This window comes from Hylaeus anthracinus, unplaced genomic scaffold, assembly GCF_026225885.1.
Source record: "Hylaeus anthracinus isolate JK02 unplaced genomic scaffold, UHH_iyHylAnth1.0_haploid 11997, whole genome shotgun sequence".
Classification (NCBI taxonomy): domain Eukaryota; kingdom Metazoa; phylum Arthropoda; class Insecta; order Hymenoptera; family Colletidae; genus Hylaeus; species Hylaeus anthracinus.
In genome coordinates this window covers 10238598-10263671 of record NW_026534344.1, presented here as the reverse complement: position 1 = coordinate 10263671, position 25074 = coordinate 10238598, and the positions used below count along the sequence as shown (strand labels likewise).

The window sequence follows — 25074 nt, the reverse complement described above, 5'->3', positions numbered from 1 at the left end:
ACAAATCTAAGACTTGACTCCTCTGTGCTCTCTACCATCTGGAAAACACGTATTTTACATCATGCAGTGCGACAGTCATATCCTGCATAATTCAGAGACAGAATTTTTCACTTTTTTGTTTGCTATTTAATACACCCAATTAACAAATACAGTGGTTCTGGAATTTTGTTTGAAAAGATTTCCTCGCGTCGCGCACTCCGTGGACGTTGACGTACGTTCGCAATTGGCTGATCGAGCAGCTTCAACCTGGATTACAGCAGGTGCAGGAGAAATCATCTGCCGTAAGCTCGCGTTCTACGTGGGTCTGTCGGAATATTCTTGTGACAGATTGTCGGTGCACGTGCGTCGCTGGTGCATTTCGTGTGCAATGAACGTGACTCTTCGCCCGACGGGCTCGTACACAGGGCTCCGGGTTGTCATTGAAGGGGAAATGGCGTATTCGTCGTCAGACAACCGCAGCGTTACCAATTCAAAATTATATATGCGTTGGAAGCGCGTCTCGTAAACTGGTAAACTTCGAGTCTTCCTCGGCGCGACAATAACCTCGATGCAAATTGATAATGTGGCTTACATTGCAGGATAAGTTTGATGGAAGAACTTTTTTCGAAGTAATTTACGCACAGACTTGATTATGTATGTTGCTCATTCTGAATATATTTGTTAATGGATATAAACCTCTTTTATTGGGGGCGATTATTGTATCTTGAGCACTTCAAGTTTAAGCGATTCAGTGTCACTTTTCCTATTTCCTTCTTGATATGTAAACGCAAATATGCATTAACAGTGGTAGTGTGGTAGCTTCTTCCTTTGTTAAAATATGATATTCCAACATGAACGTATAATATGCACGCATTAAATGAAATATCGTATTTAAAAATAATGAATGAATTTTTCTATATTAATATTATATACTTCGCCATATTCATGAGCAAAATTACTTCGCACCGTTAAATCCATTTTTCTGCAAAATATCTATTTTAAAACTTCTATCGAAACTTTGGATGAATGTAAAACATATTGAGGTATACAAAGAAAAATTTCTTTCTTAAAATGTACCACATATTCTTATACCTAAATATCTTATTATCACATCGTAGTCGATTAACTCGCTATTATTAACGACAAAGTCCATGTATACAATTTCCTGAACATAGTTACATTGTTCGCCATTATTCCCTACGAATTTCTACCGCGCCCAAATTATAGCGTTAGTATAATCGGACTACAGGTGATAAGAGGATTGTTTTGGAATAGGATTTCAACATGCCGTTTCGAAGCTTCTACCAATCGCAGAACGACATCCAATTTGTACTTTAATTAATACCTCGAGCGACCGAGTCGCGAGATCGACGTTCGCCGAGCCATAGGTCGACCATCGCGATTTCCAAGCTACTTACATTTCGAAAGGATTTCGGTTCCCATGGAAGACTCGATTGGATTTACCTGAAACTTAACGACACGGCTGTGATAACATTCATCGAGCTTATCTGCTTTGCCAACGAGCTTACCTGTTTGCTGAGGTGCGCGAAAGTCACAAGTACAAGCCGATTAGGGTGCCCATAGCCCGCGACTAGACCATCCCTCACCAACCTCGACAAACTGATCTCCGCCAGAGATTTACAGAAGCTCCGGAATTTCGGTGTTTCCTGTGCTATCAATTCCAGTCGAGTGCTGTGGCCACTGGAGCCAACGAATCCCCAGCCTCCACGGAAAGGAACACGTCTGGGACCGTGTTCGAACCCACCATCGACCATCCGGATAGCCTAACTTTCCTTGCGGAAAGAGGGGTCGAAAGAGCACGCGACGATTTTCTGACGAATTACCAGGAAGTTTAATCCGTTTTCTTGGTGTAGCCAATTCGAGGGCAAGTCCGCCAACGTACGCGTATACGTGGATTAGGTTTATCAAGGACTGGTCAGGGCGGGTGGAAACATGGACACGGATCCCAAGGGGTAGTTTCGTCGATGACAAATTGTTTAAACTCGTTTGAGTTGTAGTTTGAAGGGAATCGGGGGTATTATTAGGTTTAGATTGGGAAATGGAATTACTTTTGTTTTAGAGTGACACTGAGGGATGTCGAGGAGGTTAGGAGGTCTTCATACTTGAGGTTCCTGGGTTTTAGAGTCTTTTATGGTCTTTTGTTTTGAGGGAGGACGTGTCGTTTGTGGTTGTATGTGTATCGAACAATTTTTGGCAAGATGTGACCTTCTTGGATAGGTAATTTATTTATCATAGATGTCGATTTTTAAAATGACGTAAATTCCAACTGTAACTTGTTTTTATTATTTTTTAATTGACGAGTGTACTTTCTCCACTAATTTATAGCAGGAATTAATGAATTTTCTCATAAATTTATAGAAAATGGTACTATTAACGAACGACACACTTGGTTGGACGAGTTTTGGATTTTTAATGAATGCTTGTTAGTTCTTTGAAACTTGTCCCTTTTAAATATTTATACATAAATTGTCTCTGCAAAATTAAACACCACTCGTGCTTTCAACTATTGAACATTTGTGATTAATGAATAACATTTTCCACCTCGTCGCCGTCCTTCTCTCATAAGTCTACTCTACAAATTGATGAATGTGCAATGGTTTTGTAGATAATGCGTAGAAATATATTAAAATAATGGCAAAATATCATTTATCAAAGCTAAATGCACCTGTGATATTAAATAATCACGTGTGAAAATTTCGCAAAACTATATCTTGCAGCCACATATTGCCGAACGCGTGGATATCTTGCACATAAACTGCTGGACAACATTAACGGGACACTTTTTCAAATGTTCATAATTATGAGAGTTTTTAACCGATTTTAGTATCCAGGAGTTTTTGAGGTTGTTGATTCTAAATCTGAACTCGGAACTTAGAAATTCATCAATGGCGGATCCAATGTAACGGAACAAAATGCGAAAGGTGACTAGATTTTGATAAAACTTGGTATACAGGACTATATGAAGTCCTATATCGCACTTTAAATACCGAAGTAGGTCCAAATTCAAATAGGTGTTCAAGCCGTGCTTCTCTGGCTATTTTACCTGGATCTGTTATTATAACATTCGTTATTTCAAAATATTAATAGTTGCCTTTAACGGTAGAATCATAATCCAGCACAAAATAAAAATACCAGAAAGAATTACGAATAATCGTGTCTATGAAAAATTTGAATAAGAATGTTTATACATTCTAAGAAGTGTTAGTTTATCTTGCATAAACTCCAAGGAGCAGCCAGTCAAGTATTTCGTTCTTATGAAAATGTATAATAATCGCGTTTGAAGGTAACGTTTCCCGCGAGCTCGTAGCAAAGTCCGCCATTCAACGGCGGAATTTTCAACGATCCTAATAAAGCTTTAATGCAGCTCCACCCTTCGTTATTTCGCGCAGCGAGCTTTAGCCCTCGTTATCAAAGATCCAGCGTCTTCCACCTAGAGCGGAATAAGAGCTTGAACTTCGAATTCTCTGAAAATTTCTATTCTTTGACGACGCAAGTACGCTAGGAACTCATCCATTAACGCACGTTAATGTCGCGCCTTTGATCGTTTGGCTCTGAGTAACCCTTCGCGCTTCATCGACGCTATGCCATATAGGAAGAAAAGTAAGACAAGTTATAATAAATTTCAATGAACCGTAAATTTTCAACAAAAAGTATTACACAATTTTATAACAGTGTTTACATATACGAAAGCAGAAGGTAATGAGCGAAATAAAATGCATGAAAATATTTGTACAACACAGGACAATATTTCCCATTACATTTTAAGATAATTTATTTCTTTTCTAACACGGGTTACTTTAAAACAGGTTGGTCGAATTACCATCACTGTTTGATATTTTTAAATCTTCAGTATTTACACATATTTGTCGTAAACGACAGTTTAATTAACTTATCTCCTTTTTCTTAAAGTAGACCAAAAAATGAGTTCGTCGAACCTATCAGAAATAGACATTGATATATCCAGATTGTCATCATTCAGTATTTTTAAATTAGAAGCACTTACAAGGTTTTGTTTAAAAAAAGAACGCTTTTAGATTTCAAATAAATGCTTAAAACTATTTCAGAGTCGCTGGCTGCTCATATTAAAAAATTCTCAAAGCGTAAAGGGTTAAAGAGCGATAAATGCGCGCATTAAAAGTTTCCCCTCCCTTGGATGGCACTTGACGAGCCCTTCGCGCACTTCAACGAGATATTTAAGGGCTGAGAGTTCTTTTGCACCGCGGGCACATTCTTCGCGCATCGTCGGTATAACTTTCCGCATCCCTGCGAAGAGACTTCGCATTAACATTGTAATTTTAACTTGGCGAAGGTTCATGAATACGAAGCAAAACGATGACGGTGGAAGAAAGTAGGGAGTACCTGGTTTCAGTGTCCTGGCGAATAGATGCCGAGGGTGGCCAACAGGATAAGTTATGCGTATTTTAACCTTCATACGCTTTGTATTGTTTTCAGCAGAGACTTAACAGCGTGAGTGTCGTGGAGACCAATGTCCGCTCTAATAAATCTAATAGTACCTCACAACATTCTTGTTGGAACGTAATACATTGATGAACATATGCATCGATCGCATTTTTCTTTGACATTTTATTACACAGCAGCATAAACAACAACTTATGCGCTGTTCCTAACAGAAATAAGACATCTATATGTAAAAAGGTCATAGCATCATTATTTTTGCGCCAAATCTGACAGTTGCCATCAGAATTTTTGCGGTAGAGTAATTCATGCTTGCTCTGATTCGAAAAATTGCGCACTGTAGGGTTAATATTGTCCTTTATTTTTGATACTTTGAGCTGCTTTGTGGCAAATATAAGAAAATCGTAAAATTAAATACTCGTTTTGTAATAGTATTAGATTTTTTAAATTGTAACTGTTTCGTCATTCTGATGGAAAATCACACTCGCCACTCGATCGTTAGATTTATCGCTTGGAAAACGATGAAAATTTGCCATCTCCGTCAGTATCAAATCTTTTCATCACGATAATAGCTTCAATCGCGAATAATTATAACTACCTTCGAGATCATAAGACCGTCGTGAACAAAACAGGTACACATGTATAATGCATCCCGTCGATGGCTCCTAGTCAGGACTCCAAAAGGAATCCAGGATCAGGATCCATCTCGAGTCGCTTCCCTTAATTTTGCCAACCGGATTCCGTTCCCTCGCGCCTCGGGAATCACCAATGAACCTTCAACTGGGCCCATCACCGACCATTGTACAACTTCCAGGACATGTCCCCCTCAAACCCTCCCCTTCGAGCTTTCCTTTCGTTCCCTTTTATTCCTCGAACTTCGTTCGCGTTTCTCACGAAACATTCGGGACAATGGGAACGCTGGCGATGGAGACGGGTCGACGGAGGCGCGACTCTGCATTTTAAACTTTAACACAGAGTATATCGTTTATCCTTTTCCCGTGCATCGTCCTCGGTGCTTGGAGCGAATCCTATTCGCGTCATTCCACTCGAAGCCTGTCACATTCACCACACATTCTGGTTCACGTGTGACGTGACAGATACTTTGACGTTCTCGAATTTTCGACAGGCTATAATGATACTTTATTTTTCTATTTGTTTATCTCAATGCGAGAATAAGCTATTATTATGCAAGGCATATAAAATTGCAAGAGTGGTAAAATATATCTCTCCACATTTGTGTGATAGTCATAGATCTTGCTTGACAGTTGAGGTTGATGATACAATGTTGTCCTGTTTCTTGCAAGTTTTGACGTTCAGTTAGTTAGTCTATGATTTCGAATTTGGCTTATTTTACCCCTATAAAATTGAGGATAGCTCAATGTCTTTGAAAGGTTTACTCGATTCTATTCAAGGGATGTAAAATTGCAAGTGTATTCAAATATACCTCTCCACATTTGTCTAATAGTCGTAGTTCTTGCTTGATAGTTGAGTCTGATAATATGTAGAATATTGTTTTATTTTTTTGAATTTTGTGAAATATTTGTGGTTATTTTACCCCTGCAAAAGTGATGACAGCTCAATATCTCTGAAAGGTTTACTGGGTTCTATGGTTAGGCGAAGTCTAATATTCCACATAAATGTTGGTTAATTCCACCTGCTAAATATGCAAAGAATGAGATTTGTTTACAAAATTCTGTCTTGAAAAATGAGAACCACCCTTAATTTCTGTTATCAGACCCCTCCAAATATCCTTCACGTAAACAAAAATTTAAATAATCATATCACCACCATATTCCTTCCAATCCCAAGTTCTCTAAATTAACGCATCTACGTCACGAGCAGTTGCGAGGAATGACAATCCGCGCAATAAATTCGTCTCAGAGAATCCTCGAGCTCCGGAACATGAAGTCCCCGATTGGCACGACGAGCAGACGCCGTCTTATTTCTTCGCATCGCAGAAAAATAGAAAAAAGCTCGCGGTACAGTGGGCGAAATCCTCGTGTCAGGAGCAAGCTCCGTCTTTATAGTCGACGATATTGGCAGATGGGGTGAATCTAGCCCGAGCATCGTCGAGAAAGTGGCGAGTAACGTCTCCTCATCCCTTCGACGTTGGAGGAGAGATTTGCAAGCGACCACCTCGGGAATATGTATCCGGCTTGCCACGTACGCGTTGCACGGCAGCTAAATCACTGGGACCGAGAGCTGACGCTGTCTCTTCTTTACGATTCGCTCGTGAGGGTTGAAAGATGTAGCTAGACCGTGCCAGACCCTGGAACAGAGTGGCAAAGAAAATGTGGGGTAGCGACGCGTGAAAGAACAAGACATTGGAAACACGCGGGAAGGTACGAGTCGTTCATTACGAAAGTGCTGCGAGTCCATAGTCTTGAAAAACGAGATCTGTGCAATGATTAGGAAATATTCGATTGCCCTCCTAATACGTCGATTTTACCCTTGGTAAAAAATGGCATCAACGGAGACAATACTTCATCGTGACATGATTCATCTTCGTCATGACACGAAATACTGCCACTTCTCCATGACGAGTACACTCGTCAAACACAGCTGACTGGTTACTGTCCTATAATGCAACCGTTCAGGATTCATGCTAGGACCCTGAAATATTCAAAACGAAGGTGTCTTGAATGTATATAAATTGCGAAAGAACGAAATGTCCACTATCTAAACGTAATTCGTTTCTACAAAAGAAAAACTTTAAGACAGAGAACAAAAATAATACGGTTCGGAAGAGAGAATTTTATTAAGGCAAGCTTGGCAGTGAGCGTGTTAGAGCGGTGTGAAAAGTGCATCTGATCCTTTAAAAAATAGAGTGGGAACAGCGCTGAAACAGAAACAGGGAACAGGGCTAAGAGATAAGAGGGGTGGAGGGAAGTCATGAATTTCCAGCCGAGGAAAAATCCCCTCTGTTCAAAGGTGTATCCCTGACAGACAACAGGATTAAAAAGTTTCACGGCTTGGACAGTTCTCCATCCAGCATCGCGGCGTAATGAAAAACCGCCCCAGGTCGTGTTGTTTAGGAAGCGACGCGAGTTAAACCGTGCGCAACGGCCCCCGACATTATCGTAAAGGGTAGCGAAATGTCCTGTGCATCGAAGTTGTAAACGTCACGTCTATACTTTATCGCAGCGTTCGAAGGGGTTGCTAGAGGTTTCATGGTGTTTACTTCGTCCTTTCCTTTGCGTTTTTAACGAACTCCGTGTGTTTCCAATTCGGCGAGAAATATCTTAATTACCAACAAAATGATACAATTTCGGGTAGAGAATTAACTCATATTTTTGCAAAAGAGCCAATAGCTTGAAAACATGTGGTAAATGTCAGGGTATGGTTCCAGAAAGGGATGGAATTCTTTGTGAGAATTTACTTTCAAATTCGTAGCCAATAAACATATTTTTTAATTTAAGCGTTAGGTTCACATTCTCCTTTAAACTATTCAGATCTGAATACTGTTAAGGGAAAAAGGAATTATTAATAATGGATCCTATACTAAATTAATGAAAAAAGAAGCGCACATATTTAAATGAAAATTTTGTCTACAATAATTTATCCAAGAAAATGTAAAATTCATTAAGCGGGGCCACCAGTGTAAACAGTTTTGCGAGATCGAATTTTTGACATTTTTTGATCATTTATAGGCATTTATAGTCTAGAATAGCATACTAACATGCCAAGGTTGGAAACAACATTTTTCACATTTACTCCAGCTCTAACTTTAATACAAATCATTTGATCGACTTGAATCTTTTTCGAGTGTGTTCAGTACATGTTTTGCCATATCATGAACCTCAGTTTTTTTTATTACATGAGAAATATCAATTTGGCACGAATATTTTTACTTTCGTTTCAAAATTCAACCATTTCCTTGGATTTCAATTTTTGTTCAACATCTTGCTTCATGGTACGGACAATACTTTCTAGTAATGGAGATTTTCTCCTTTTTCATTTGATTATAAATACGCCCTTAAAGTTTCAAAACATTTGATGCATTGCATTTTTTTTAAGGTGGTCACAGTGATGGTCCCCCTTCAATTTATAAATTTGTGTATTCAAAAAATTTTATCGATACAAGGAAAAAATATAATTTTACATACAAATAATTTAGATAGAGGGGACGAACTAATACAAAATTCCTTCGTGTATTCGACTACTATTTATTGCCACAAAGGATTTCATAAAGCGCGTCTTATTCCATCGCCGTCACCTCTTAAGGTTGCGCCAAAGAATATTGAAAGGGGCTTGATCAATGTCGTTTAAAAAGACATTAACGTCGAACGGGATACACGAGGAGTCATAGAAACGCGGGATGAACATCAATCTTCGTCTATTGCCTAATAACGTTGACGTGGAGGGTAATACCAAAGGGTTAGGCGGCCCATTGTCGCGGGGGCGATTTATCATCGTTATCGATCCCACTTGTTTCGATAAAATATGTACGCCGAAAGACGCGAGCAATTCAATTTCCTTGGATACCGGGCATCCCCAACGAAGGAGGGAAAAAGAAGGTGGGAGGGGAAGGAACGACTTCCTTCCTTCCTTCCTTCCTTCCGCCACGGTAACGCCATATTTCATCCCTCGGCGGTTATCGGAATTCGAGGCACGATCGTAAGTGGTTGTCATTAGAGTACGTAAATGCCGATATAATAATTTGTTTCGAGGTGCTCCGCGTTCCTCGAACACGTGAAAACTCCCTGGTGGAATTATCCCTCACAGACTCTCGCGGCTATCAAAATGTCAGACACTTCGCCAACGCTCGGAATCCATTTACTCGTCCCGATAATTTGTTTCCATTCGCTTATACTTGGTAATTTTCCCGCGTCTGTTGACAAACAAATTTGTATGGTAGTATTAATATAATCGTGAGCTCGGAACGCCATTTATTATTCAATTGAATACGCATAATTACGTGTACTTATTTCCCGGTGGAAATTAATTTCACCCCTGACGTTTTTCACTGGAAGGTGAAATAGCATTTCGGATAGTGAACAATGCGTAGTATTTACTTATACGAAAAATTGAAATAGTTCATTCATTGCATTGGATCTTTTAATTAGTATTTTATTCGAGGGATACATGAGTCTTACCAATTGTCATTTTTTCTTTAAATTGAACAATAAAGAAATTTATTTAATTTTGCGAGTGGTTTTCCATCAGCCCTTTTCGTGGGAAAAAACAAACATTTATTTAACGATGCCCTGCGAAGGACGAAAAACCTGACGATTTATGCTCTTGTTATTTTCCCACTGTTCTCGATTCGCTCGAGTCATTTACCAGAAAGTTTTGGAGCACTTGGCAAACAGATGTTGGAGGAATGAGATACATCGAATTTGGAGCGGCAAACTTTGGTGAACGTAGGAATAATCAACGCATTAAGGATAATTTGAGGATGGATTATTCTCAGAAACTCTTAATTTGAAAGAAATCATTTAGCGAAGAATTAATTTAATGAAAGTACATAACAATTTTGAAACAAAAAAATCTAACGTGATAAAGAAGAATGTCCGTTGCAATGAACATCTCTATGAAATAGTTACTCCAGCAAGTTAGGCATGAATCTTCCTCGATAATTGACAAGCTGGATCCCCTTTTTCCAAGAGCTTAAACTGGAATGTTTACAAATTCCAACGAATGTGGCATCGGATTGGCTTGGGCACTGGCGACAATTAAATTCCGTGACTTGTTTGGGAATTAGTCGATCCGTCCTCGGATTTGTCTACGTTAATTAACGAGTCTGCGACAGGAAAACAGACTCTCGCGGCTATCAAAATGTCAGACACTTCGCCAACGCTCGGAATCCATTTACTCGTCCCGATAATTTGTTTCCATTCGCTTATAATTGGTCATTTTCCCGCGTCTGTTGACAAACAAATTTGTGTGGAAGTATTAATATAATCGTGAGCTCGTAACGCCATTTATTATTCAATTGAATACGCATAATTACATGTACTTATATCCCGGTGGAAATTAATTTCATCCTACAATTTGTAATTTCAATTATTGGATGAGTTTGTACAGCGAAACTCGATTGTCAGGGGACACCTGTTTTGTTATAAAATTTAAGTACTTTGAATGAATTATGCATTTTTATATATGTGGAGTTAATGTGGACCTAAAGTGGAGTTGCGTGATGTTGCTGTGATATAATGAACACAGATGCTTGAGAATAAAATAAAGTTTAATAACAAGGTAAAAATAATATGATGCAACGGAATACGGTGATACGTTTTTATTATTCGCTTGTTAGGTTCTTACCGACCGTTTTCTTTTTTCCGGAAGGAAAATTCGGTATATAATTCGGTATATATAAATATTCACATTTATTTTCTGTCCATTCGCACTTTCGACTCAAAATTTCCGCTATCTCTTTTGGAAACAATTTTGGGATCCTACATATAGTACTGTTATATAATATGATGATAGATGCGCGTTCGAGGTCAGCTATTTGGCAGGAGAATGATTACTTTTATAAAATTCCTAAATAAAGTTCCACTTTATGCAAGCAATTATTACTCTGATGTTAATTAATATTCATAGCAAGAGTTTATAATTTCAAGAAATGAGATAATAACCCCTAATCAAATTTAACCCCTTGACTCACACGCTATCTCCGATTGCTCGGGCCATAGTAAATAGGAATGGTAGAAGACTGAACGAAGTACCACGAATCAGACTCGTGCTTATTATTTAGGGCCCAAATTACCTACCACGAGTCTCACTCTTCGCTGTAGGCTAAAGGGTTATTTTTAATGCTCTAAATTACTCCGAACGACAACGCAAGAATGTACGCTTTGATAAATAGGGATAACGCCCTCGCAAAGTCAACGGTTGCGTAATTTTCATCAGGCGAACGATCCTGTTCCAGGTGTTTTTGAGCTTCCGTGTAAATTTATCGGGGCTCATGGAGATTTACGCGGAAAGATTAGATTGACTTAAGCTCCGAAAGGATCCCGAGAAACACACCAGTCTCTGCGGAGAATCCCGGGACAGCCAAGTTCCTATGGAAACTTGAAAACGAACGAACTCGAACCTCGGAAGACCCGCAAGTCTTGATTACTTAGGCGGTGGAAAGTATTGATTTCATCGGGCGACGCGATTCACGGGTTTCCGTCCCATTAAACGGCCGGTCTAACAATATCTAAGAAGATCCGCGAAGAAACCATTTCGTCTCTCCCGCGGCTATTATTGGAGTCATCCAAATCGACTACGCAAATACCCTTGAATCGAGGAGTTATCACCAGTCGTTACTAATGTTCGAAATTACTCTCTACTGTTTGCTTAATAGTAGAACTAACCTATTGGTAAATTTGAGCCACGCGTATCGGCCTTGTTTGTAAAATTGCTCGCTTGTAATTTAACAATGCTTTTGCTTCAATCTTGAATGATGTTTACTGAAATAAGGTACTAAGGTCTAATTCTAAGATGTAGTAGTTTTCGAGGTTACCGAGTTATTTAGAATGCTGTAACAGCAAGTTTAGGGCGATAATTATTGAAACGAAGTACCTCTTCTAAATTCCAGAGTAAACTAGTAGGTATTGTCGACATCGGTGGTTCTATTATTCATCGAGAAGAGTTTGTAACAAATATGGTAGTAACGATATATCTTCATTACAACAGATTCAATTTAATAGTTTGAAATTCTTACGTTGCGTGTGATAGACTGTACTTTCGACTATAACAAGTTTCGTTATTAGACTGCATATTTTATGCATTTATGACGTACAGTGATTTGGAAAACACACAAAAAATATACATCATATATATTGAGTATATTCTACACATAAAAAATATGCAGCATATATGTTGAATATATTTGACAATTAATATAATAATACTATTATTTCATTTTGCATAAAATCCGCAGTCTACTTATCATAATACCGTATAACCATCGTGGAACACATTTAGACATAAACAATAACGTATTCAAAATTTAATCAACACCCACATTGCTTACATCGCGATCTTCAGACCGAAGACTCCAAAACAGAAGTCAAAACCTTCCTAAACACCCAGAAAAATATCCTTCGATCCTCATATGCTCCTAATAATTTCCCCCGGCACTCGTCGAACTCCAAGTCGACCATGAATAAAGAGAAATTATAATCGATCGATTCGATCCTCGACGATCGCCAAGTTAATTTTTCCGACTCGATAGACTATGAAGCGTGGTTCCGACGAATCGAAACCAATAGTTTTCCGCGCTGTTTGCGACGATGTAATTTCAAGCGGTTGGCGACGCTTTTCTCGCTGCTCGTGGACCGATTTCCGGCGGAAGCGAGCGATGCATCGATGCTCGTGAAATTGGCGTAATCGTCGACGCGTGAAAAAAAAAGATAAATAAACAAGGTCCGACTACCATTGAACGACCTAACGCGAGGACACGAACAACGAAAGGAGGCTTTCGCGATGATTGGTTCCGTTTTAATCGAAGCGGGGGAGGTTAACGGTACCACGACGCGGGTTTCAGGACTGGTGAAGCTACGAGAGCTCGTCAGGTCGCCGAAGTCTCGGGAGATCGAGGTTAACCTCAGGCAGGCCGACCCGGATTCCTACCGACTGGTGCTCTCCGAGATGAAAAGCAAGGAAATACGGAATCTCATCGTGGATACCAAGCCGGAGCACATGCATCATTTTCTGCGAATGGTAACTGTGTATCCCTCTATCGATTTCCTGCTTGCGCGACGCTTCGGTAATCCCAAACCCTCGCCAGGGTAAATACAGGATCTAACGCGTGGACGGAGAACGGTAATATTCCCGTTCAAATGAAAAGTTTGAGCGGCGAGCGAAATATACAGGCTGTAACAGCTAATCTGTTACAAAACGGCAATTCTCAAACTATGAAAGAGAAATATTTCAGGAAGAAGTTAGAATGTTCGAAGAGACCAATCTAATATATCTATTATTATTAGGTTCTTTTTTTAATGGAACCATGAGATTCTTTTTAATACGAATACTGACATTAAGATGAGATCATTGACCTGTAATCGAAGGTTACTCCCTGATGATTACGGAAATAATGTCCTAATTTCCCCTTTAAATTCTAAGATAAAGTTATTGAATTATTTAGAATGCTTCAACAACAAGTATAATATCAATGCGTCGAGTTTAGTAGTTCTCGTGTTCGTCGAGGAGAGTTTGAAATAAAAATGATAGCAACGATATATCTTCATTACAACAGATTTAATTTAATAGTTTGAAATTCTTACGTAATTCAACACCTGAAAATCAACTTTGAAATTAATTACTTGAAGTTAAACACTGTTCACTCAGTTAGCTGAACGAGAATGGAGCATCTTCTTTCCTTTGCTTCTTCTTTTCTATTCTTGTTCCACTGACTTGTGTTCTGGGTTGTAATCAATCTACCGATTTCAAACTGCATTTTGAGGTACTGTACCGTAAATGATCTATTACAAGTCAATGAACTCACCCCAACGTCAACATTCATAATATGCCAAAAAAATCACCGAAACCTTAAGACAGTCTCAGCATCTATACCGGAAAAAAAAATAATAGTCATATAATTCAAATCATTTAACTAAATAACATTTTTAGTCAAACAATGACAACGTATGTTACAAATAAGTCACAAACTTCTGGTGTACACCTATGGTTTGTGTTCCAATAACTTCAAAACGATATTATGCGTGTGGAATATTCTTTTTTCCTGTTACCATTCGATATTGTTTGTATAATTAAGTTTCCACTGCAATATGATGTGGCGCAATTTAGTCGCGCCTTCGGTGTATGTTTTAATATAGGCGAAAATTCAAATTTTGAGAATTGACCTTGCCGGTTGCAATCGCTATCTGGCTCGTGCGCAGTCACGAAATTTTCCTCGGAATTTTTCCGATCGCAAATTCCACGATCCTGTGAGACGGGTTAATTTCACTGTGTAGCTAAACGAGACTAGAATTATATTAAAAGTAACTGGGCCAGTCTAGTGCAGGTGTTCAGGAGGTTTGATAAGTTGGGATAGTGTTCAATTGTAACTACATATTATAATAGGTGGTTAAATTCATCTCGAAGTTAACGATACCATAGTGTTAAAAGAAAATGTTTTATAGAAATAGAACCTACACTTTTTACATTTAGATAGTTCTACCTGAAAGCAAAGTAATGATTACCTAATTCCTTAAAATAAAACAAATTCATTTGGCCCTAAATAATTCTACATAAATTCTATATAGTAGGATGCATCCATTGTATCGTTTTATCAGATTACGTATACAAATTTCAAAGTACGAAACAGAAACAAAGAAAGACCATTTACGTTAATTAACACTTTGTACTCCGCGCCATTTCGTTGCAATATATGCGAGCAGGAATGGCATTACATTAAATAGTCTAACTTTGTGAACGTGTCTTTCATGGTATTACTAGACTTGATTATAGATTTGTATAGCTTTCTTGAAGCCTTGAAACCACTGCAAACATAAAGGATCTTTCAAAAAAACAATTTTGTTTTTTAATATTGACAGGCATATTTTATTATTAAAAACAAAATCTTTAAGCCTCTGTTAGGATACCCTTTACTTCATATTCTTTCCGGGCCTGCTCATATATTTTTTTCAAAATCTCCGTATATACGCCAAGGAATCATGCATTTTTTAAAAATTCGCATTAGCGTAAATTTATTCTATTTACATAACCACTAATAAAATTTGCTAGACTCACGATGTTCCCTCATAGGAAACACCCGACTGCAAAGGCTTAAGATCACCATGTATGAAAGAAAGTAGTCCTCTAGTAAACACTCCAATATAGAATATTATATCCCCACTCCTCTAGCTTTTATCCTCGAAAAAGTTGAGCCCCGTGAAATCTAAACGATAGGCCACGGGGCTTAAATATTGAAAAAGAATTGACGTCCATTTGATAAGAAATAAATCTCCGCGTTTACTTTCAGATCCTGCAGCTGCAAATGAACGACTACAAGTACCACTATCTCTTCACGACATTCGTAAGTACCCTTCGCAGTGACATGAAGGACAGCCCGAGGCGTTGCAACCCCTAAAACGCGATTCTTCTGTCCCTTTCCAGGATATCGAGACCTTCGACCTCGAGGACTTCAAGTACAATTTCGTCAATATCACTGCCTTCCGTCTGGTGGACGCCGAGGGCGTCGGGGTGCGGGACATACTGAGGGACATGGAACGATACCAGCCTTCTGGGAATAAGATCCTCAACAAATCGAGAGTCATACAGGTAAGATTTCCGTGTACAAATACGGCCGCATTGAAATATTTGCATGGATAGGTATTGCGTAGACCTTCGGAATTCCGTGAAGCTGAGTTTATATATATTCGTGCTTTCGTTGATTCCTGTCACGGAAAATGCAGAGCGGTTGGGGAAGGATAGTAGATAGATGGAATAGCACATAGATGGATACAGTGGGGAATGGGTGTGTGGAACTTCGAAAAGGTGCTAAATGAATTAATAATATATTGATAGTGTAGATGAAATATTAAGCACTCCAAAACCTGTAAAGATTACGATGTAGGCGATAGAGTCTGTACGTTGATCCATGAATAATTTATTTAGTTTTTTTTTGTGTATTATGTACCTGTGTTTTATACATACGACATGGGGAACGAAATTTCTTATGTGTATGAAGATTTATTTGAATATCGCGTCGTGGTACGAGGCAAGTTTGAAAATAAATATCTGGTACTTGGGGAATGTAATACGTTCAACGTACATTTATACATTAAAAATGTTTTATGTTTACACATTTTACACACTTTTTCACTAGAGATTCAATTAACACTTGCAGACTACATATTGCCAGAACGTTAGCTTAAAAAAAAAAATGATTTTTGAATTAATTCTCGTTGGATAAAAATTTGAATTTGTATGACATAGTGAAACTCTTCACGATGAACAAACAAAAATTTAGCTTTTCCATTGAATAAACGTGCCGAGTAAATGAATAAATATCTCTAAATAATGAAGCAATTTTAAGCAAACAGTGGCGAGTGTAATAATAACCGAGTATATATTGGTCCAAATGAAAATAACTTTTGTGTAAATAAATTGCCATTCATCGATATCTCTCGGAAAAATAAGTAACAATAACCTACTTAATTTGTATTGAAGGGAAATTAAATCGCAATGATAAAAGGAAACATCTCGCAACGAACAGATGAAAATTTGATCGATTGAACGTATCGATTAAATTGCTACCCGTTTTCATTCAATTAGTCGAATTGAATTCTGCCCGTCTCTAACACACCTACCAGATCAAAACGAAAACTCTATTCGACGGGAAACGTTCGATGATCGTGTTTCGAAAAATCGTCCTCCTGAATCGACGAAATGCGAACGCGTCGCGCAGTCGTGACGATTGAAAAATCAGACTTCGTTTTTCCACCGTTAAAAAACATACATAGTAACAGTGAGCGTATCCGGCGATACTTTATTGATCGTAAGCTCGCGCACGAAACGAGGACGAGTATCAAAAAATTGCGAAACACGTGTCGAGTCTCACAGGCTGCGGATGTAAAACAATGCGACGAGGAAAAAGCTCCATTCGGAAACGGCCCGTGCGAGTTCCCAGCGCAGATTCCAAACGGACGTTTCATAGGACCGTAAAATAATTTGAAAGCTTCCGTCTCATCGCTGCCAACCACCCCTACAGAGTTCGCGGAGTGTATTGGTTTAGCTAATAAGAATTTATATGTCCACAAAATCTGAAATGTGAAGTTATTTTCATTTTTCGAACAACGTTTATCGTTCTGTTGAATAACGTCTGATGGAGATTATTTAAGAGTAGCTCCATAATTTGAATGGAAAATTGAGACTTCTTTCACATATTTTTGTTACCAAGACTATCTTGATCGAAACGAAGGGTATTTTTTAAGATTTTCGAACAAAGTTACATTTTGTCCAACATCTTAGAAGTCTTTGTATCGCATAAAAGAATAAACAGCATTCCATTTGCAAAATTAAAGGTCATCTTCGTTTCTTCAACAATATAACAAATATAACAAATTAACATACGTTAAATTGATCGTAGGATGCTACAAAACTTTCTCCTATACCAATTTTCCTTGATACTTGCTACTTACGTTAGTTAGAATTTCCGTGAACACATTGTACATACCTTCAAGAGCTGTAGTATGCGAATGTGCAGCTACAGTACGGACTTAGCGACTCCGAGGTACCTGAGTCATAATAAGAGGGCCAGTGGGGCACAAACGTGTACTAAAAACGAGAGCAATGTAAATGTAATATACGAAATTGTGTCATGATGACACGACCTAAGTGTTAGGTTCTATAGAAGCTGAAAATTAAAGAGTTATATAAGGCAAAGTTATGTTGGGAAGAATGGAAATAATGATATTGTGATGTATGGATTCAGTGCAATAACTGAAGTGACAAGCTCATACACACTGTACATTAAATTTGCCAACTATTAGCAACTCACACTAATTTAATGCCCATGTTTGCAATATCCTAAATAAGTCACTCACTAATGAAGGTCCTTAACCAGGGTCGAAGCATTACTCCCACCCCTATCTCTATTATCCATGCTGCGCCTACCACCAATATTTGCAGCAGTTATTCATTATAAGTATCCTATACTAGGTCGATAGTACCCTAAATCCAGACTTGAATCGTCACGACATCGCTGAACATAGCTAGTGATGCTCGTGAAAAGCAACACGAGTTAGGGACGGTTTTGTTAGTCAAATTTTGTGGGTGATGTACTTTAATGAAACGGTACGGTCGGCCGACAGACCGCATGGAAGAGTGTACTTCTCGCCACGACGTGCTTACGACGCGTGAACCTTAACATTTTTCCTCGATTTACATGCAGATTAGAACGTACCCTGGCTCACTCCCGCCCCCGAGCCGACTGCTCGTCGAGGCTGCTCGTGTAATCAGTTTTGAAACGCGTCTGTGTTTGTCCGCCCGTGTGCCACGAGAAAATCAAATTGAACGTCAGGGTCGTGTCAATCCTCTGTCTGCGATTCCGTCGATGTCTCCGTCATCGTTGCGTCTAATTCAAGTAAATCCATGAAATTATATTAGGTCGTTCGCGAAGTTTGCTCCTTTCAACGGGTCGGGGTCGCGGTACCGTACATCGGTAAATATTCCACCTACGTTCATTGGCCGAGGCAAGTTTCCAAACTTTAACTTTCCGGGCTTTCGACATTCGGTAGAGATGTATTTACGAAGGATCCTATAGAATATAGGTAGATTCTTATATTTTTAAATGCATTTCAAACATTTCTTACGAAAGTGTATTTATATTTTTTAACGTTTAGTTCCGATAGAATGATTTCGTGGATTTTAGTTGGAACTTCGTATCCATTGTTTGATTTGAGAAATTTGAAAAAAATTCTTGGGATTTATTTAATACTGTTCGATAATTATGAAACTTTTTGTATCGAGTAGTGATCGAATGTATTTATTACTTGGCTGGTATTAGTTGATAGAGTTTGTCATATTAATTTGAACAGAAACGAAATGAAAAGGAATATCTGTTACTAGGTACGAAAATAATTTTGATGAAATAATGTTCTTTTAAATGTTTGGTACCGAGGACAAACATAGTTTCGTTGTGTTTTCCGTGAAAATAGATTAAAGTCTCCATTTTAGGGTGAGAAATTCTTTTTTCTTAATGATTGATGCCCCCAGTGGCGGTTCTTTACGAACCAGAGACGAGAACAAAAGTGGCCACATCGATGGATTAAGAACTGGGAGATCTTTCGTTCGTTGTACGACGGCTCTAACCAATTATGGTCCCTAGACAGGTTTCTTTTACTTAACATTCCAACTGACTGCCGTCTAACTGTTAACACCTCGTTCGCCGCGTTTCCGTTGAATTAATTAGCCTTCGTCTCATTAGGGTAAAGGTCCAAACTTCCTTTTTCTCATCAAATTTTCACAAGACATAAGCGTTATGTAATTAATAGACTGTGGATCTTTATGCATTTATAGGAAATTTGAATGTCCAAGAAACTACAAAATGCAAACAATATGCAAGAATATAAAAAAGATTGAAAGTAAAGTTTACGTTATAATATTTGCGGAATAAAATAAATTCGTATTTAGGTTCAATTTTTGTAGGCACGTTCGCGAAGATTTTATTTTGCATAAAGATCCGCAGTTTAGTAATAAATAATGAACTCATCCAAAGTTACTCATGGATCTCCCAACCGTCAATCTATTATCTCTAATATCGATAATATTTAAAATCGTCGATCGAACCCACAAAGTGTACAAAATATTTTTCTAAACATTATATCCTTTAAATACAGTGCATATATAGTACAAAAGAAAGAAATGTTTTTAGAACAATAAAAATTTGATTTCTAAAGTAATTCATGAATTGAATCCATCGAATACGAGATATTGAAAATATTATATAAATCTAGTTACTCGATACGAGGATTGGCCTTTTATTTAGCTTCACTGTGAAGTTACAAAGTGCCCGACTGTTTTTCTCCCCATTTTTAAATAAAAAACTTGTTCTAGCTTTGGAATTTTCACCGGCGCAGTATATACTACAAACGTTGATCCACGTGTATGAAAAGCACTTTGGTATCGTGAATGGTGGATTTCGGTGGATTTCGATTAAACCTAGTTCGAGTTTCGGTTGCAGCATTTTTTTTTTTCAATTTCATTTTTGGTTTTTATTGTAGTACAAAGCTCTTTTAGAACAGTTCAAATGCACTCGTCAACATAGTTCAATATTCGTTGTGATTGGAATAGTTTCAATATTTCATGTTTACGCGTCGCCTAGCATTTTCGCTAGTTCTCTAAGCCCTCTCTGACATTTGCCGTTGTTTTATTGCAACAATGTACATTTCGAGCTTGTGCATTTTTCGGAAAATAGAGAGGTTTACAGAATATAAATTATTTAATATGTAATACCGAGTCCATTGAAATGTTACAATTAAAATAAAAACGTTTAATTTACGTGGTTGGATATACAGTCACTGTAAAAAGTATTCGTACAGCAATCAATTTAAGATAAATGATTCCTGTACGAATATTTATTACACTGACTGTACGTAAATGTTTACGATGAACATCTGTTCAAAGCAAAAACCATTGAAGAAAGAGAATTGAGAATTTCAATGAGGTTAACGAATGTTTTTCAAGTTTCTCCAAGTGTTGTGTTATCCAGATGTATCTTTGTGGTATCCTTGTACCGAAGGGGATTTCCTTCACTCTGTAGCACGATCGAGAGCAGGACGTAGAACCACCACCACATGGCGCGCGATCAATCAGTCGATCGATAGCTCGCGCCCGGGGTAGTTGTGATCCGCGGTCGTCCTCGACGCACGGTTTCACGGTCGATAGTTCAATACATTGATAATTTTTATATATCGTAGTGTCGATAAATAATTTCGTACGAGTGAAAAAGAAATACGTTTGTTAAATAAGTACATAAAATTTATAAAATTAAATTTAACGGAGCGTGGCTAATAAGTGAAAATGAAAAGTCCCCTGAATAAGAGCTGGATCATTGGTGAGTGAATGTATTATTCATTTTAAATATTATATTGACGCTAGGTTTACGGAGATGTTTTATCAGATTTCTATTACAATGCTTTGATAAGTGAAGTCGATTTATTAAAATTAATTAGGAAGCTTGAACAAAAATAAATTTGGATACATGCTTGTGTTTTTATATGGATAACAGTCAGCATTAGTGATTGGCGAAAAATATGAACAGTTTCTATAACATATTGTTATAGAACATTTGGAGTGGTCAAAATCACTGTTCTCCGTAAACCTAGTGATAAATATATGAAGTGAATATTTTATTAAGTGCCATGTATTACAAGTAAATGTATTATTTATTTCGATTCCAAGTTTCTCAAATGTTACTTGGTAATTTTCGACGTTTCACTCTTTTTCTATGTCCTCATCGAGTGAAATATTTAGAAATAAAATACATATGATCTCGAAGGAGTCTTGAAATTAAAAATAAATTGTATAACAGATATTTTCAAAGAAACGTCCACTGATTCAGGTGTGTAGACTAACTTCTAAAAGTCACGCGATTCCTGGTCCATATACTTTATTTTATTTTTAAAACCGCAAGTAAAATTTGAACTGCGAGTCGTTAATATTTCTCGATACCCGTTACGAAATATTTCATCCCATTTCTTAATTCTAATTTTTCATTGTTAACTGACGTAACAACGGTTGTATATGTTTCATTCGTTCTTCGAAATTTGTAGTTCGACAAAAGTTTTGCTCATGTCGTTCCGTATATATCGCAGTAGTGGCTCTACTGAAGTGTTAAGTGTTAGACCAGCACTCGAGACTGGAATTTTTCTTGCCACTCCGAGAAACTTAATTCTCTGCTTTGAAAGTCCGCGCTCGCTTAAACACTTTTAATCAACGCTGAAATGAAAAATGAAGCGAAAAATAAATTCAATCGACCCCTGAGAATTGTTCCTAGCTTGGGGAATGGTAACGAAGACATTTCCAGCTCGCGCTTCAAGAAATTTGCAAAGGAAAAAAAGGAAGGGAAAAGGCTCTTGCACGAGGATTAATTGAGTAGTCTCGCAGTTCTGGTCTACCTTTAATTTGTTTTTGCAGAAAGACCAGGAATGAGCAAAATTTTATTCGAGCAGTAAATAAGTCGAAAATGTATAATAAAAATGTTTCGTGTAAGGCTTTGGTTCGAGAAAATCGACTTTGATTATGTTTCGTTATATCGAATCTCGCTGTAAATTGTAGTCGCGATGGTTATTATTGCAGTCTAAGTTTTTGTCGTAACAGCCAAATTAGGAACACGTAATAAAATAGAATGCTGAATAACTCATAAAGTTTATTATTATAGAAATTGCTGAAAATGTTGTTCATTTGCCGAATACATACTTCTGATTTTCTAATTAAATTACTATGAACGCTTTCTAACGTATTCGAATCTATGGCGAACTACAATAACCTTTTACCATTGCAAGTGTTTATCAACATAACTTCAAACGAGACAATGATCTACAGTGAGATCCGTTATAACGGACGAAAATTCAAAGTCGATTTTCTCGAAAACAAAGTCTCACGTGAAAAATTTGTATTCTATATTTTCGACTTGTTTTTTCATGTAGAATCACCTCCTTTTCGCTTGTACCATCAGTTACCTAACACCCTGTATAGTAATAATTTTATTCTGTTCGTTTGATTGAATAGTTCAATTTTAATTTGCTCTTTGTGAAAGTAATCATGATTGAAATTAAGAAGAATTTTTTTTGTTTTGCAAAGTTTGTTAAATAATCAGCATTTGGTAATATTCAGAGGTAAAAATTACACAAGTGCAAAAAATAAAGCTTTCCTTGGATGCATATTTAACCGAAAAATATTCATATGGTATGAAAGTGATCCAGACATATTGACAGCTTAAAATCAACTTTTTAAACAGTTGCAGTTGTCTGATCGACGACAATATCTGTCCATCTTCTTTCCTACTATCAGTGGTGCATTAATAAATGCAACAGTAACATAATGATTGAAGCTTGCTAACTAAAAAGGCAATAAACATGTGGATAAAACTTCACACGTAAATGTCTTATCCGTTCCATTTAAAAAAATTATAGTTTACTGCTATATAAAGCTATATATAAAAATTATAGTTTTTTTTATAACACCAATTACTTCAACGTGTGAGGTTCGTTTGCATCGCATCGTTAACGTTGATTAGTAAAATCCGTGAAAAAATTGAAACAGGGACGGACACACGGACGAGATACAGTGTACAGGTGCTCGTTGACTGACAAGAATATCGTGGCGCGTCGGAGATAGGATAAATCTGTCGGGCTCACTTTTTACTATTCGTTCGTTCGGATAAAATAGAAATATGCGTGGCCACTGTTTCGCGATTCACGGTGAAAATAAAAGAGTATCATTTTCCGTGCACCAACGAACGAACGAACTAATCGAGTCTCCGTCACCTTTTTTGCATTATGAAAATACTGTTTACTGTAATTTCCTTTGGTATAATGCTTTAGTTTAACAGCCTCACTATATTCTTTTTTTAGTTTGAAATTTGTTATAGTTGCATGTCTTATTTTAACTCTCTTTTATTTCATTTACAGTAAGTCCATTACATACATACTATTACGTATTTTCAGTTTACTTGTTTATCAACAATTCAGTGTTAGTTAAATTGTTATTTTCTACGAAAGTGTATACAACTATCGCCACCAAAACGTCACAAATCATCGAATTAATTCTCCTATTAGTAACTGCATTTTTCATTAGTAACTATCTTTAGAATGTTCATTTGAACAGTTTTTATTCGGTTAAGAAACTACTCAAAAGGAATTAAAGAAAGACGCTATTATATAATTCCACGTCGGGACTTTCATGTCGAAAACGGCGACTGTAAAAGCTTCACGTTCGATAACTTTTATCCAGAGAAGCTTATCGATTCATAAAAAGGTGCTTAATCGTAGCCATACTCTCGCGCTGTATGAGAGCACCGTTCGAAGACTTATCGTTCCAAATGAAGCCGTAAGTTTCGAGCCAGTCATTTCCCCGATTGTAACCATTTTATGACCAATGGGAAAAATGGTTTCAATCTGCGAGGCTGTGGAGTTAACTGCGCCTCGTTCGAACCGTTTGAACTGTCCACGCTAACAACTCGTGAATGAGGTTTCGAGTTCCGGACTCGGGGGGTGGAAACTTTTCTATAGGACAAAGTAAATGTCTTTTCATGTTTAACGTTATCGTGGAACACGTAAAATCGAATTTATTTTTAATATAAATTTGTCGTCATCAATTTTTCTGAACAATATGAATCTGTAGTAACAACGTGGAAATTAAAAGGAATATTACTGTTTTCAATTCGATAAATAGAAATCATAAAATTTAGAAATTCAAAATAAAATATGAAAATTGTAATTTTAGTACATGATGGGCTCAAAAGACTTTATTAATATACAAAATTCGATTGAAAAATATTGATTGTATCGTTCTCCAACGTGATGTAAACTCACCCACGCATCCCTTAACGCAAATCCTAACGTATTCTACTAGCTGCCTACAACGGTAGTGTTTCTGATTGTGAACTATCGCGCCATCGATCGTCCAGCATCGAGACCAACCCTCCAGCCCTGGCGGAGTTTATCACGACAATTCTTTCCAGAAGGCAACGGTTGTCAGCCTCGTCTTTCCGTGATCCAGGCGGTCCTGCTCGCCCAGGGACGCCTCTTAGCTCCCATAGAGAGAGTTGTCACGGCGAAATTACCTTGGACAGCTTTTCTTTCGCGTCTCCCTCGAGATTTTTCGCGACGCCGCATCCCCACGAAGTCCGCCAACCCCTCTACTCGCGGTCTGTCCCCGTCACCAGCGTCTCTCGATCCCACATACCACCTCTTTCCAACATCCCTTTCACCTCCCAACCTTTCTTTTTACTCGTTGCTAAACGACCAGGTTAGCTCCGACAAAGTTTTGCAAAAAGCACAGCCACAATCAACGCTGGCGCCTGTACAAGGAAGGGACGAGCTGAGATAAGGGTGGCACGTTTTGGCGGTGGTGTTCGAGGGTTGTAAGATTGAGCCTAACACGTGAGGCATGGTGTTAGATTGGGGACATAGGCAGTTTAGAAAATTCAAATCAGCGACACAAGGTGGAGGAAAGAACATTCTTTGGTTAGTAAGGAGTAGTACTGGGGCGTAA

At 37.8% G+C, this 25074-nt stretch overlaps 1 protein-coding gene across 7 annotated transcripts in view; it reads left to right on the top strand.

The window, feature by feature from the left end:
• Positions 1-25074, top strand: part of LOC128889259 (glutamate receptor ionotropic, kainate 2) — a 185878-nt gene that overhangs the window by 90261 nt on the left and 70543 nt on the right. For all 7 annotated transcript variants that reach the window (XM_054146701.1, XM_054146705.1, XM_054146706.1 and 4 more), the window contains exons 5-7: positions 12896-13071; positions 15335-15388; positions 15469-15633. In XM_054146701.1, coding sequence (XP_054002676.1) covers positions 12896-13071; positions 15335-15388; positions 15469-15633 — 395 coding nt within the window. The remainder of the gene's footprint in view (positions 1-12895; positions 13072-15334; positions 15389-15468; positions 15634-25074) is intronic.